Source organism: Drosophila simulans, chromosome X (assembly GCF_016746395.2).
Source record: "Drosophila simulans strain w501 chromosome X, Prin_Dsim_3.1, whole genome shotgun sequence".
NCBI classification, from domain to species: domain Eukaryota; kingdom Metazoa; phylum Arthropoda; class Insecta; order Diptera; family Drosophilidae; genus Drosophila; species Drosophila simulans.
The window spans coordinates 20,250,001-20,266,167 of NC_052525.2; the positions used below are offsets into that span (position 1 = coordinate 20,250,001).

The 16,167-nt window shown below is 44.2% G+C and overlaps 2 protein-coding genes across 5 annotated transcripts in view; one reads left to right on the forward strand and one right to left on the reverse strand.

Annotated features, from left to right (window-relative positions):
* Positions 1 to 16,167, reverse strand: part of LOC27206581 (innexin shaking-B) — a 152,582-nt gene that overhangs the window by 65,253 nt on the left and 71,162 nt on the right. For 2 of the 3 annotated variants that reach the window (XM_016180925.3, XM_016180924.2), the window contains exons 2-3: positions 6,841 to 7,212; positions 3,892 to 5,177 (exon numbers count right to left, since the gene is read on the reverse strand). In XM_016180925.3, coding sequence (XP_016040206.1) covers positions 3,892 to 4,250 — 359 coding nt within the window. In that variant the 5' untranslated portion in view covers positions 4,251 to 5,177; positions 6,841 to 7,212. Of the gene's footprint in view, positions 1 to 3,891; positions 5,178 to 6,348; positions 7,213 to 16,167 lie in introns of all 3 variants that reach the window. The other variant, XM_016180923.3, reaches the window with a different exon arrangement.
* On the forward strand, positions 48 to 3,554 carry LOC6739869 (glycerol-3-phosphate acyltransferase 3). Of its 2 annotated transcripts, none has more exons than XM_016180960.3 (2): positions 48 to 180; positions 2,199 to 3,554. In XM_016180960.3, exon 2 carries the CDS (start codon positions 2,201 to 2,203, stop codon positions 3,422 to 3,424), a length of 1,224 nt encoding a protein of 407 aa, XP_016040213.1. In that variant the 5' UTR covers positions 48 to 180; positions 2,199 to 2,200; the 3' UTR covers positions 3,425 to 3,554. The 2 variants fall into 2 exon arrangements, with proteins under 2 accessions (XP_016040213.1, XP_016040214.1); XM_016180961.3 differs by lacking the exon at positions 48 to 180 and adding an exon at positions 2,015 to 2,140.

The window sequence follows — 16,167 nt, forward strand, 5'->3', positions numbered from 1 at the left end:
CCAGCTCACTCCTTGATAAATACACTCACGTAGCCGGTTGGTGAAACGTCAAAGTCAATAAGCACAAAAATTTCGAAGGCAGTTGGTTTTTTCGCTTCCTTTACCGAGCCATTACAACATACAATCAGGCGGATCAGACAGACGACGACATCGAAATCGAAACGTGGCTACAACAGCCAGGTGAGTGAGTGGCGGCTTTTCCGAGCACTGGTTCGCTTTTTCACCTGCGCAAAGCACGCAAATACCCAAACACACACTCGCATTACGCGCAACTTTTTAAAAGCCTGGCAGAAAAATGTTTTTTAAACGCTAAATTACTTTTGAATGGCAGGTGGGCGTGGCGGCGCCTCGTCATGTGGGCGTGTCGCAGCGCCAGCGTCACAATTTAATTTTGTGCTCCCTCATTTGCCCTGCCACCCTCCCTCCGCTCGCCAGACGCTTTCCCACCGCTTTTCCGCGACAACAACAAGCGCTTTGTCACAAGAGGGGCGCTTTTTTTCGTGTAGCGTCTGAAGAGCGGAAATGCTTATCCCAACACTTGAGCGTCACGTGCTGCCGCGGTCGCTGCTGCGCCGACACCGACACACGGATACCCTACCTGAATGTATGCGAATTGGTCTATGGGACGCCAGCAATGGTGGTAATGCAGGCATTACTGGTTATTGGTTACTGGTTAGTGTGGTGATTACCAGCGAAAGGTACATTGTATTGCTTGTATGAAGAATTGAACTGAAGAATCGGCATGGTTAAGAAATTAAAGAACGGGATTTTTAAAGTTAATTGAGCTTATATAGATAATACGCCGAAAATCTAATGCTTTTAACTTTTATTTCGGTGCTAATTAGATCATGTTGGGTCTTTTAAAATTGAAGGCCAATTTTTGTCAAGCCATATTTCAAATTTTACCATCGACTTAATCCCTATTCAGAAAGCGGTAATTTCTTCATATCTAGGACTTGACTCTATTACATTGTTTCCCGGACGTTTACGGAGGATCTGCGAATCTTCGGATGGCCAGCCCTCTGCCCCAGTAGCTGGTGCCATTTAAATTCCTCGCTTTCGGCAGTTAGGGTATTTAAATCTGTCCGGCCTCAGACTTGCCAAACTGTGCCACGCAGATACTTTCCCGCGCAGAAAGCGCCTAAGGTCGTTGTCGTTGTCGCTGGAAAAGTGGAAAAGCGAGGAAAAGCGCGAGACAGGTAGTGGGGATGGGGATGAGGATGAGGCAGGAGGTTGGTGTCTGGTGGCTGGGGAAAACACCCTGTAGGTGTTTTGAATGTTTAGCTCAAGTGGCTTTTTAAAACACATTCTATGCTAATTAAGGGCCCGGGCTTGGGCCTAAATGAGTTGTCGTTGACGTTGACGTTGCCTGTCGCCGTTGTTTGCATTTGATAAGCCAAGATTGTTGCCAGCCAATGTAATCAATGGAGGGCAGCGGAAGGAAGCACCACCATCTTACCATCATGCCAACATACCGCCAAGCCATCGTCATCATCGCTCATTGCGTAATCCTCGAGGAGCGGTGGCGAAATCGCAAACCCCATTTAATTAACGAATTAACAAAGCCAGAAGTTTCTGTGGTTTTTAAGTGATTTCGGGTCGCCCGAAGGCAAACATTTTGCGGCCTTGTTATGGCATAATTGAATTATTGCCATATGAAAAAACAAAATATGGGCTAAGACCCCAGTCAAAACGCCGAACCCAAAGACCCAAAAACTCAAACCCAACTGGCAGCCAAAAAAAAGGGAAGTCGACGGCAAAGTTTCTTGTTCGCTTTCTTATTTTTCCTTCACATCTCGGGCTAAATAAATCAAGTCTTTTGGGCGCTTGCAAAAAAAAAAATATATATATACGCGGAAAACGGAAAAATGTGAGGAAAGACCAAAAAGTCGGCGCCAAATTGAATTAGGACTTTAATTGCGAAATTTGTGGGTTAACTCGTATATACTCGCATTAATGCAGCTCATCAAGAATTACTCAAATTTTTATCGGGCTGGAAGTTCTTATCGACAACCCTTTTCTTAAATACCTCTAATCCGCACTAGAACCAATGCTATTGTTATGGATAAGTTTAAAATATTGGCTTTTTAGCCCGTGTCATTGCTGTCAAGACTCAATAGATTTTTGTTGTCGATAGGAGGTAAAAACCAGGAGCTACATTTCTCTTAAATTTGTAAAACTTTTTCAACTTTCAACAGCTATGTTAATTCAACTGGTCTTCCTGGGCATCCTATTGTGGGCGTCCTTCTTTTGGCTGCAGTGCCGCTACCTGGATGTCCTGGAACTGCTCTTCGCCTGGACAGGCAATCAATTGGCGGAAACTCGAAGGAGGCGAGCTCGCGAAGAACGGTGCCGCCTGGGCCAAAAATGGGCGGTCGGAAATAAGGGCGATGGCATGGATCAGCTGCTCTCGCCGCCGATCAAGAATCGGCTCAATATCCGCGTGGAGCAGTGCTGCGACTTCATAACCGCCGGCTTGGGCTTGGTGCTCGAGGACGAAGTGACCCAGAGGTTTGTGGCCCCACCTTCGCCAGCTGGGGAATGGAATTTGCTGACCCGCAACCTTCGTCAGAGGAATCGATACCTCAACTGGCGTTTAAGGACGGCCTGGCTGCTGGGATGGGTTACACGCTACGTACTGCTGTTGCCCGTCAGGACCATTGCCTGCTGGCTGTGCCTGTTCATGATCAGTGGAGTCTCAATGCTGCTAGGTCACATTCCCGACTGGTGCTTCAAGAAGAAGCTGGTGGAGCTGGTATTGCGGCAGTGCTTCCGAATCACGGCCGCCTGCCTGCCGATGATCCGGAGATTCCACAACACGGAGTACCGGCCCACCAAGGGCATCTGTGTGTGCAATCACACGAGCCCCTTAGACGTCCTGGTGCTGATGTGCGATGCCAACTACTCGCTGACGGGCCAGGTCCACACCGGCATCCTGGGCGTCCTGCAGCGCGCCCTGTCCAGGGTCTCCCACCACATGTGGTTCGACCGCAAGGAACTGGCCGATCGTGAGGCTCTGGGTCTGGTGCTCCGCCTACACTGCTCCATGAAGGACCGGCCGCCGGTCCTGCTCTTCCCCGAGGGCACTTGCATCAACAACACCGCCGTAATGCAGTTCAAGAAGGGTAGCTTCGCGGTCAGCGACGTCGTTTATCCAGTGGCCATTCGATACGATCGCCGATTCGGGGAGGCCTACTGGGACAGCACCCGACACTCTATGCTCAGATACATGCTGATGGTGGTCAGCTCGTGGTGCATTTGCTGCGATGTCTGGTACATGCCGGCACTCAGCCGATGCAAAGACGAGTCCCCAGTGGAGTTTTCGAATCGAGTGAAGGCCGCAATCGCCGCCCAGGCGAATATCGATGATCTGCCCTGGGACGGAAACCTGAAGCGCTGGAGTCCCGTCAGGGACTGGCAGTAATTCAAGCATAGCTTAAGTTCTTACCTTGGCTATTTTATGTCGCCGTTTGTGAGCCGTTGTATGAGCCTTTTGATACTAGTAAATCGAACGATATATTTTAGAGAGCAAAATAAGATAAATTCACTTATTATTATACTGTTCTCTAGCCGCGAATTGTTGAGCAGCTAATCTCGATGACCAGAAGGGAAGACCCCTTGCATTCTGTTGGCTATTCCAATATGTACCAATTATTATATGCTTTTCTATCTCTTGATAGCCAGATCGATTAAAACAAAGCAATTAAATGGTAAACCGGATGCTGTGAATCCACTTATAAAAAGTTATTCTTTCGTAAGTCCTTAGGACCTGACCCCAGATAAGCACTAACTAGATATGATATACTAGACCACTCATGACGTATGATTCTAGTCCCTATTTCTGGGACTCTACCTTGTGGTGTGGTGACCTTATAGATAGCGAGGACCTACCGTTTCGGCTGGACAATCTTTCTTTCTCCGTGGCGAATCGAGGCGTTGGGGCCGTACCGCCCGAGGAGGGCGCTCTGCGACTGGGAAACGCCGCCGGCGGCGGAAGCGGACGCCGCGGTGATCGCCGCAAGGCCGCTGCGCAACGAGGTGCAGGTGGCTAGATCCCGGGGGTGGGCTAGCCCGTAGGCGCCAAAGGCCGACTGCGAGTGGACCGCATAGTCGAGGCCGGGTAGCTCCAAGGAGGCGATCGGGTGAATGCGGGTCAGTGAAAGCGTGCTTTCGAGCACGGTGCTCAGGAGCGGGGCGCTGCGCAGGGATCTCAGGCTGCCGCGGCGCGTAAGCGTGTCCGGCTTATACATCCGGGGTTGGGGGGGCCGGCCGACCCCCCTCCGCCGCCTACCACCCGCCTAATTGCTTGTCACCTCCTCTGCTCCGGTTCGTAATTGCCGTAAACGGTCGGTTAGTCCGCGGTGCGGGGCATTCGCAGCAGTCGCTTTATGACCAATTACGCTGTTTAGTGTGCAAAGCGCGCTGGTCACGCAACTATTTAGTCGTCGTCTCCTGCTCCCTGTATTGCTTACTTGCTTTCTTGCTAACTGGCTCTTCTGCTAATCTGCTTGCGTTCGCTTCCTTATCGGTTACTTGACTCTTTGACTTATGCTTTGGAAGAAGGCTATCTTGCTCGGTATACTGCTTGCTATCTTGCTTTTCTGCTATTCTTTTTGTTATATGTGCTTGCTTGCTAACTTGCTTTGTCTGCGAGTTCTTCTGTCTCCTGCTTTCTTGCTGTCTTCTTCCGACTAGTCTTCTTCTTCTGGATCCTGCTTTCATCCGCTGGTTCGCTTTCTTTCTTCTAAAAATATCTATTTCTACTCTATGTGCTTACGTGCTTTTGCTTTTCTAGTGCTTTGCAGCATTTGTTAGCCTACGAAATCTTCTTTGCCTTACCTAACTTTACTAACTTTAACTTTCTTATCTGATTTGACTATTACACTACTTTTCCGTCTTGGTACTTTTTCTGCTGCTTTCTGCTTTCGATACTTTGGCTTGTGCGCTTTTCTGCTGCGTCTATGCTTTTGTTTTTGCTTCGCTCTGTCTCCAATTCACTTGCGTGCTTTCACTTCGCTTGCCTGTCTTACTGCTTGCCTGATTTCCTGCTCTCCAGCTTGCCTTATTTCCTGCTCGCCTGCGTGCCAGCGTTTTGTTGCCACAAATGCTCGTACAAATTGCTCGTCGCCTTGTTGCTTTTGCTGCTGCTCGTGTCGCCAGTTGCCGCTTTGCTTCGGCTGCTTTGCATACAAGATTTGATTTGTCAGATTGCAGATTGCCATTGCGATAGGGAATGGACACGCGGGAGTTCCCCTGCGGGGTTGCGCCTGAGTAAACGAATATGCTGTGTGGGTGGGCAACTGGGTGGTGGGTGGCAAGTGCTCAACTAATTGATGGATGGCGAGTGCAACTCGCCCTCCGACGCGCCACATTTGCAACGAGTGCATTCGCGGCAGCTGTCGGCTAAGTGATTCATCGAAAGCAACTCTGATTAATGGCACTTGACACTAGTCGCTAATCACTAAGGGCTATTCAGTAATCAGCTCGACGCGCTAATGAGTATTTCACCGAGATCCCTAAATCACTTACTTTGTGGGACATGCATAATCTAGTTCCACGATCATACAGTGTATATGTTGTGATAACGAATTTATTTTGTGGTCTTTAATTTTTTTTATTCGTTTTAGGTATTTTTATCCTTTAAATGTATTTTATAAATTTATCATAAATTTCACATTTTCACATTAAAATTTTCACATCACAAACTCGTCTAGGTATTAAAACCAATTCTGGCAGGTAATCAACAGGTAAATCATATTAATTGAATTTCTCACGGCAACTTCAGGATGAATAGTGTTTAATCACGAAACAGTTCTGGATAACGTGTTTAGTTCCAACTAATAATTCACTCATCAAGATTTCTTGGACGTGATTAACATGCTACAGCAAAAGCAGCTGTAAGCAAAGTAGAATTGGTTTTGGAGATGTGGCTCATCCGTAAAATGTATGGAAACTAGGTTTTAGACAGGAAATATATATATACAATTAGCAAATATAGCTATCCATGTTTGAAATATGAATTACACATTCATAAAGATCTTCTAAGAGTAAGAAGTGCTCTTCCTTAAAACTTTTGAATGTTTATGATGCGGCAAGAGTTTAAGTCTTATATGTATGAAAACTAGATTTTGACGAGGGATAATATTTACAGTTCACTTATAACTAACAGTGCTTACAATGCATACCGAAGTTCCACGAAAACAAAAACTCCATGTCAGTAGACTAAAGGTATCAATATTATAGTAACTTTGATACCTTTAGGCCACGGAACTCGAGTTTTAAATTCAAGGGACACCTCCTAATAGATAGAATAGATAGATAGTATGATATGGTATAAGCTAGACTCACTTGTGTCAAATCTAAACGAACGATGATGAACGAACGTTGTTCTTGATAATGGCAATGTCATTGGCAGTGTTGGGGGCGTTATGCTGTTGTTGTTCTTGTTACAGTGGATTTTCTGGTTGATTTCGTTGTCGTTGATCTTGAAGATTTTCTTTTCCGGGGCAGCCCCCGGCCGCCCTCTCACTTTCGAAGTTTCCCCACTCGATATTCCACGCCGCCTCTTTTTCCTTTGTCGGTAAACACTGAGCACTGCACTTTCTCAATTTGGTTTTTCGGTTTTGGTTGTTGGTTTTTGGTTTTTTACTTTTATGAAACTAGTTTTGAGTTTGGCGTATTTACAGTAATGTGCATGTCTTGATCGCTTGGTATTGTATTTCTGCTTTTTACTGATGATGTAGGGGACAACGATAACCGAGCACTGTGGCACGATTGATTTACTGAGTGGGTGACTGACTGACTGACTGATTGATTGACTGACTGACTGATAGAACCTACGTGTGACGCCGCAACGAATCAATTGGGCAACCACTCCAATCGGGTCTCGCGATCGCAATCCTTGCGCCCAGGGTTGTTCCTGACTTGTCCAGGGTTGCCAGCTCTTTCTCTGGCCATTTGCCACCGGGACCAATCCATGGCCTTCTTCCTGCGTCCTTCAGCGCCTTTACGTCCTTCTCAGCCCCCCGGAATCCGGAAACCGAATCCGAATCCGCTCACTCACCGCCGCTTGCACATTTGTCGCCCTCTTAGTCGCTCTGTCTGCCGTCTCACTTGCTCCTGTAGGCGTGCGTCGGCGTGGGGCAGTTGGAGCCGCGCCCCCCAAAAAAAAAAAGAAAATACTTTCAGCTGTCCTCATAGACACTCGACGATCTGAAAATATAGAGAAAAAAGAATGCAGTTAACAGAGATTTTTAAGTATTACTATTAGCTATGAAAATTACAGTTTTCTTTAAATGATTTATATATTTATGTTGTCTTTATACAACCCCATTCTTTGTTCTGCAGGAGATGTCTTTGAATATTTAAATCTCAAGACCCAAAACTCAATATTGATTTTTGCTATTCCTTAAGCAATAACCAAAGTTTCCTACAAAACTTTATGGTCAATTTGTTAGGAATCAATTTAAGTTTACTTTCTACAATTTGGAAGCTTTCTTTTTTTCTATGGTATGGATTGATAATTCTGTAAATCTCTTTAGCGCTTTTACGATGCCACAAATAATCGATAGATATGAAAATTTCTAATCGCACTCTGGTTTTCGGTAACTTTTTCGTGACCTATCTAAAATCAGCGCCGTTGAAGAGGCGAAAAACGCTGCCAAATTACTACAGATGCCGACCACGTTTAGGTCATTGGGTGGACCTTTGTCCCACCCCCGATCGCCACCGGCCCGGATTTTCCGCCATTTTCCAGTCAAGTTGGGGGTGTGGACCGCAGAATGTTTTAAGCCACTCAAATGCAGCTCCTTTCTTTTTGCCTGCTTTTCCTGCGGGTCGAATAAAAGTGGGCGGGAGAGGAAAATTTGTGCCCAACAGCAAAAATAATGAAAGTATTTGCTTTGCTAAGCACAAAAATATGTCAAAGTAAATTTCTCTTCATTTTTTCCCTCTGACCGACCTGCTGGGTATCTTCTGCACCACCCACCCCCTTTGCATACTCGTTTGTGTGCGTGTGTGTGTGGAACATGGGCGGGAATGTGGGAGGGGCAGGCGTTCACTTAGGTCGCGTTGGCTGCGTTGAAATGCGTCGCACGTAGCCATGTAGCAGATTTTCTTTTTAATATTTATACGCCCCCTTCGCAGCGAAAACTGCAGCATTTAGATACTGGCACTGCCAGTTACTTCTGACATTACTGCTCCCGCCACTGGCACAGCTTACGGGTGAGCTCCATTGCGGGCTGGCTTTTTCGGGATACCCTGGCAGGATACCAAAGTCGCCGGATAAGGTTCACGGCTTGTGTCGTAGCATAAGCTTGGATAGGCTGGGAAAAAACTATCCCATTATGATAGGAAACGTTAAAATGTATATCTGATCAAAATCAAAGCTTTAACTCATATTCACTAGTAATTATTCAGGACACAGAAGCTTAGTTTCAAAACACAACAACAAGAAGCCATAAAGCCGTCTAAAACTGTGCCACAAGTATTGCCTTTTGAGTCCGACGGATCTATTTTCACTGCATATTATTCAATATACTTTTTCAAATTATCCAACACTGACAACATTTTTTGCTCCTCAATACCTGCCAACAGGTATTCCGGGCACATCTTCAATGCATTCTTATAGATGCCTATTTTCAGCATTCCAGGGTATTTTCCACTTCGCATAGCACACTTTTCCCATTTTTTCACGTGCTCCTTTTTTCGCTTGCCTCGTTTCTGCTTAATGCGAACTCGTTGCGGCAGTTAAAGTTGCAGCGGAGCTGGCTGAGGCAATTGTAATTAACTTTTAGATGGCTTTTCTGAGTTTTCCCCGGCTAGTTCAGGGGGTCGGGGAATGGGAGAACTAGTGGCGCTGGCTTCTTGCAAATGAAATGCGTATTCTTGGCCTCAAGGAAACTGGCTGCGTGGCTTTTCCCCGCCTTTCCTGCTTTCCTTTGCAATTGTAATGAGATTCAAGCAACACGCACAGAAATGGAAATGCGAGACTGAAAGGCCAGTGCCATTCTGAGCCACTCCAAATGGGATTTTGCTGACATTCAGGCAAGTTTATTAGATCATCTCGGAATGTGTCCGGGTGCAAATTATTAAAGATTGTGTGGAGAATAAGTTTTTCATGTTCCCCAAAAACTTTATCCGCTGACAGTCCGAATAGAGCTAAACTCAGGGCGGACGGTCTCCCTTCGAGAAGTTTATGCTAAATTGCTTTTAACACTTGCACTTTAAGTCCAAGAAAGTATAACACAAGTATAAAGTCATCCTTACACTTTTTTACGATGAAAAAATTCACGAAATTTATAGGAAAAATCAGAGATAAAGTTTTACTCCTCAAAAATACAACTTGCTCTCATTTTTTGCATCTTTGGATTGTAAAATTTTCCAACATTAGTTTATTTTGATTTTCATTAACAATTTCAATATGGTATTCATTTATTACACCATTAACCAATATGTCTAATAATGGCTTACTCTTGCATTGAATCGCATAAATAGTCAACATAAAGAGATTTTGCACTTTAGTTCAATAAAAAGAAAACCCAATTCATTCAAGTGTGATTTGTTCGTTCGGGGATCATTCGGAAATGAAAATTGCAACAGAATTGTATTTAAAAGCCCGTAAAACGTGAGTGTCACTTTGGCGCTCTGAGCGTTCTTTGGAGCCCGATTACCGCGGCTCCCCCGAGTCCTTGGCCAATTTAACCCCATCAGGAAGCGCTTTGTCTTGGCGTCAATGGCCCGGGAGTGCGTGCTCGGGGCAATGAATTGCTATGATTTATGTCTCCGCTCGAGTCGGAATTTACATTTGCCGGCTTTAAAATTTATTCTTAAAATGCCTCGCGGCAGCTGTCAGGGAAAAATTTAGAAGAAGGAAAACGGGGGCGAAAAAACAGCAGAGTTTTGGAGCGGGAAAACTGAAATCGAGGCGGAAAAAGACCCACATCATGCGGCTGCTGTTCCCCTACGGTCTGCAATATGATATATCACGATTACTGCTGACTATTGCTTATTTTGAAATCCGTTCGCCCCAGCTTTCTCCCCTTTTCCCGCTCTACCGCTTTACCGCTTTTCCCCTCTGCCCGCCCGCACTTTTCTCAACCCGAATGTACATTCTTGTTGCGGCTTGACAAGTAAACAAGCGAATCCATCAATCAACCGCACGTAGAAGGCACACAAAAGTGACAATGTGGGTGGCCCCGTTCCTTGGGGGTCCTCGACCAGGATTCCGATCCCCGAACGTGGTGGCCCCAGCAAAAAAAAGGGCGAATTCGATATGCACGAGTCGTGCGAAATGAAATTTCAGACATCACAAAACGACCACGGGACGGGAACTGGAATGGGCTGTAAAGGAAATAACTCGAATCCTTTCGCCACGACACACACACGTACACATTTCTGAGTGAATAAAAATCAAACGAAGTGTGTTGCAAGTAGGTTTCTTTAATGCGCGATAAACGTAAAGTGGAGCCCGGAAATAAATATTACGATTGGAGCGCAAGTATTTAAATATTTGAAAGCGTTCTGAATAACATAGCCTGTTAATAGCATGACTCATTTGCTCGTACTTCACACAACCACCAGCAACCGTCTACTATCCATCGAGGTCAACTTAAAAACTTTTCCTATCAAATGCATCTTTTGAGCGGAATAACCAAGTTGTAAGTTATCCTAATTTCTACAGTATAAAGTGCGCGTCATAAAGCGAATGTCGCTTGGTTAGCCATAGAATTGAGCGCGATTTGTCAGGATTATTGGGTTTTTACCATCCAGAGCGGGAGATACGGGGATCCTCTAAGCAGAGTCATCAATATTAAGTTACCAGCAAACAGAAAAAACACGATTTCCGCCACTTTTGACTGATAGACTCGTAGTGCTTTGTTCAACTTTATTATTCTTGGCAAACTGCTTCCACTTTCACTACATCTTCTGGGCACTTTCATTGTGTGTTTGGGCCTTTTCCGGTGGCAGTGGCAAACTTTTTGTGGCTCGTAAATTTTATGAAATAAAATGGCAATAAAACATGGCGAAAAACATGTGTATGTGGGTGCGTGTTTCTCTTTCTGTATATTCTGCAATTATTTGATTACTTTTGCTCTCGGAATTTATTAGCCAAGCAAACATGGAAATTCACACACACACAACGCACACACACCCGAGAGAAACTTTCGCTTCAGCACGTTTCGAGGGGGAAAAGCCAGTGCAAATATTGAATTAATCAAATTTCATTTTCTCCTGTGTAATTACTCGTAATATTATAGCCGTAGAGCAGGGTCTATTTGCCCACGTCAACGGGGTCTTCGAGAGTTCAGTGAAAAGTTTAAGCTGAGGTGTAGCACTCCGATCCAAAAGCATAGCTCCGAAAATCCCGATAATCCGGCCGAAACTAGCCTAAGTCCTTGAGCACACACATACCTAAAAAGGAGACGGAGCTGTGTCAACAGGCATCCCGAAAAGAGGACAAAAATTTGTCACATCGACTTAAGCTACTTACGGGTATAAATGCATGCAAATTCCCCAAAAGGACATCCGAGTGACGCGTTGATAATGCGATTTCAATGAGCATATGCGTTTATCGCATTAAAAGACAATTTGGCATATTAAAAAAGGAGGAAACGAGGCCAGAAATTGCGGATCAAAAGCATTCAGCTGGGGACACAATCCTTTTGCCAGGGATTAGGACAGGCGAAAAGCTGGCAGGGACTCCTTGACTCCAGTACCGCGAATCGAATCAATAAAATTCAAATTAGTTTTGGGCAATCAGACGAGCCTACTGCCAATCGCACTCCCATCCTGGTCCAATCATTTAGCCATTGCCATGGCAAAAAGGATGCGCCCTTCTGGCCAAAAGTGTTTGCGGCCACTTGAAACAAAAGAAAATCATCTTCTGGCGCCGGCAAAGGGGCGGATAAGTCCCGGGGATGGGGGAAGCCCGAATCGGGCGAGTTGTTATCCGGACAAATCAAATCAGAATCAAGTAATTTGCCATGATTCCTCGGCGCTGTGACCGCAAGCTCAATTAAATTACCGAAAATCCGGAAATGTCAACTCAGTAGGAAAACGGATCGAATGGACTAGGCGATGCCCTATGATGCTGACACCAACTATTAGCACACTGTAGTCATAAAAAGACTGGTAAATTTTTGTACTACGGCAACGTTTCTTAAACGTTTCTTTTTATTTCAAATCAAATCAAAACAGTTATCAATTTTAAAGTTAATGGATATTTACAATTTGTATGCCATTTTCAGGCAATACGCTCTTATTTGGTTTACAAAATAGTAAAACATAAAGATCCAATAGTTGCAGTTTATGTAAATTCGATCGATACGAGTGTTGTTAACAACTTTATTCCCAGCTTATAGCTCAGCCAATTGAACCGAAATAAGCCAAGGAAAATTCAGTGTCCTGGTGTGGAAAAGAGAGCCCTGAAAATGGGTGATATGGATTTGCGGCACTATCCTTAGTGGTTCGACCCGCTTCCCCAAGAGTCCTTAGCTCCTTGACGCTTCGCTGGGTTTTCGGCGATTTGCATCCCCCGTTTGGGAAACTTGGCCAACTCAAATTTGCCCAGCTCCATTCTGATCCCCGCTCCCCAGGATTCGGGCAATCCCTTAGCTAGTTTGTGGGTCATGGTGGCTGCGGCCAAGGCGTTAAGTGTCCTGGATTTATTATTGGATTTGTCCGCTGGCAGGATGTGTGTAATGTCTTCCTGTTGTGTAGCAAATCTCGGCAAATATGCGTGGCAACTTTAGTTAGATTTTCCCGGACCCAAAACACAGCATCCAGAGCGTAGCACCCAGAGCCCCACAACCAAATCCAATCCAATCCCTCTGCTAATGTGGTTTGTTAGTTCTTCCTGGCTGCCATTAAAAGGCTTTGTTATGGGATTTGTGTACGTGTTGAAATTTAGAAAGTTTCGCCATCACTTCTTCCTCTCTGCCGTCTAATAATCAATTTAGGTGAAAATTCCTGGCCAAAATACAGCTTTAAGGCCATAAAGTGTTCTTGTGTGCGGGTGTGTGCTGTATCCTGGCAAAACCGATTATGAGCATCTTAAGAGCAACAAATTTGCTACGCTTTATGGCCCAGGAACTTGGGGAGAAGTCCAGAGATCGAGGAAAAGGACCTGCACTTCAAGTGTTGCTCAATATTTAATGGCTCCCAGGAAAAACAAATAAGTGCCACAGAACAGAAGTTGTTTGCAGCTGAGTTTGTACCCCAGACTTGAAATCTAATTTGAGACAAAAGAAAAATAAACAACGGCAAGTCGAAGATGTTGGTCATGATGTGATTTTCCAAACAGATTTATTAAGAGAAAATATAGAAAGCTGCCAAAAATGTAAGCTTTTGTGCGAGGCAAACAATGGTATTTTTGTTTTTATTTTATAATGTACGCTAGTAAAAACTATTAAGCTACTTTTTATCGCCTATCAAATGACAATTTTACATCTTTATGGTTTTTTTTTTTTTTGGATAAGCCTTGGCTCAGCTTTCGACTTTCGACTTTACACTTCCTTTTTGGCGATAATGGACAAATTGTAAATTTGTGAAAGGAACAGATTTGTTTTCCCAAATTTTTGTGGCTCTTTTTCAGCGAAAGTTAAGGAAATTCATGGACAAAATGCTTTTTCGCCGAGGGGGGCTTTCCTAGGTATTCTTGCTGGCCAAGGGAAGCTATAGCTCCCCGTTTTTCCCACTTAATCCCTTTTCTGGGCTTACTTTTTCGCTGTCTGTTTTTGGCTTTGCCCCGTCTCCGTTTCTGTTTGGTTTTTCTTTTTTGTCATCGGTTTATTTTTATAGTTATTACACCCTGCCTGTGGCGTGGGTTGTCTTTATTGTGTCACGCTGTCGCTTCAACTCTTTGCCTTGGGATGTGGAAAATAGGTGGGAAAGCGTGGCAGTGGAGAAGGAGGAATGGGGGTGGAAAAGCGGGCGGGAAATGGGTGTTTCTCTCAAGCACCTTATTGTTCTCATCGCCCATCATCCATCGTCGTCGATTTCTTCAGTTTTCCTCGCTTTTCCCAGCTTTTCTTACTTTTTTCCTTACTTTTTTGCCGCTTTGCGGTTTATTTCTCTGTTTGCTGCTGTTGTTGTTGTTTCTGCAGCTTTTATGTGGTCTCAGTTTTAAAAGGATTAAGCTGTCGTTAGGTTTTTGTTCGCCTTTCGTCCTTTTCCCCGCACTCACCGCCCTCCTTTGAGTACGTCTCGACCAGAGAACTGCAAGGGTGGCACTTTTTTACCACTCGACTCTCGACTTTAAGCATCGATTATCCATAAAAAGCTGCAGGCACCGCAAATGGAAATGGAAAAGGCGAGGGAAAAGGGCAGCCATTGGAACTGAGAGAGACGGATTGAAGCTGGTCATCTCCCGTTGCATCTCGGCTTAAATCTCTTATTGATTCAATATGCAAAACAGATTGAATCCAAAGGATATCGTCGGTGCCCTCTTGCTGCACTTGTAAAAGCCTTTTTCACAAGCGATTTTCGTTAAATCAAATTGCAATCAGAACGTGCAAAGACTTGAAGGTGGAAATTCTTTAAGAATATTTGAATTGCTACAAGTAACGCACTTGAGATTAAGTACCTGAATGACAAACAAGTTAATCCAATTTGGATCTTTACTAGAATTAGAATTAAAGGAAAGCTGAATTCGTTAGCATGTTATAAACCATAATTGGTTCCTAACCATAATTGTATTCAATTCTCTTTTATAATTAAATGATCATAAAGAAAGTGAGAGAATTGAAAGAAATGTACTTATTATTATTTCTCACAGCTCCGAAAAGTAGGCAACAGATATTGTTGATCACGCCAAATGCATCCCCCACAAAATATTTAAGTAAATATTAAACCCTTTATATCGGCACCGTGCACACTCATGCTAGAATTTATTCGAGTTGTTTAACTTTCTCAGGTAATCTGAGTTACCTGTCAGCACCAAGAAAGAAACGCAAACAGGAGGTGGAAGGAAGGACCCGTCTATCTGGCTCCTTGCGAAAATCAACACAATGTGGCCAGAAAGTCGAAAAGGTGTCCGAGCAAAAAGAAAACACATAACACAGAACACAAGACACAAAAGAGGGCTCGGTACGAGGAACCAAAGGACATAACCGAAGGACCCAAAGACAAAAGGCGGCAATAAACCTACTCAGTTCCACAAAGGTGTTGCTGGAAAAAAGCATATTTTGCTGTTTTCAGCCAGGCGAGCGAAAGGGTTTGGAATCCATAAAGCGAGAAAGTAAGACAAAAAGCCAGATAAATTATTATTTAAGGCGACAGAACTGCAAGATACTCTGTTTCATTAATGGGAATCATACTCAAATGAATAAGAATTAGTCGGGGGAAATATGGATAATTGTCAGATAAAGGGACATCAATATTTTACAAATATTCTTTAGTCGAAAGTTTGGCAAAGAAAGTCGAAATTTTAAAATATAATTTAAACAATTTAAAGTGATGGACTACAATTTATACCAGTCTCTCTTTTTTTTGGTTAAAAATTAGGTAGGCCCATTGAAAGGGCATTGAAAAATGTGCGCAGCGATAAAAAATAATAACATTTAAAAGTAAAGAACAGACTGGCCGGGAAAATGCAGGGGTGGTTGCGGAAAAAAGGGGAAATCGGAAAAGGGAAAGCCCAAGCATATTGTGTCGCTGCTCGTTTTGCGGCGTGTATGTGTGTTTGCGCTTCTTTGGGGTTCCCTTTTTTGGGCCATTTTCCCCTTCTGGTTTTTATGATCGGACCTCTCACACCCCGAAAAAGAACCCCCTCCGTCCGCACGAGTGTGGCCAAATTAAATGCCACAAAAAAACGATTGGGGTTTGACTGGATTTTACCTTTTTTTCTGTTTGCTTTTGTTTTCTTTCGTTTTTTGAGGGGTCAGCGGACAGGTGAAACAGGTGACAGCGGACAGATTGGGATAGCTCGGGACCTTCGCTGCAGGTCCATCAGATGGGAGTCCTGGGGACAGCGCGATCCCGATGACAGCGAACAGAAATTCAAAATATTATCCCGAATTTAAAACAAGCTCGTTTGGTATTTTAAAGTTCTTTTGTGGTCAGTCTGAGGTTGGTACATGAATCTTTCTGACCTATAAAGTAATTCCTGGTCTGCTAATTAGATAATTGAAAGTCCAGTAATAGATTAAAGTGCAGATATTTTCATTG

What these genes read in the sequence shown, in the direction of transcription:
- LOC6739869 (XM_016180960.3), top strand. Translation starts at nt 2,201, where the DNA reads ATGTTAATTCAACTGGTCTTCCTGGGCATCCTATTGTGGGCGTCCTTC.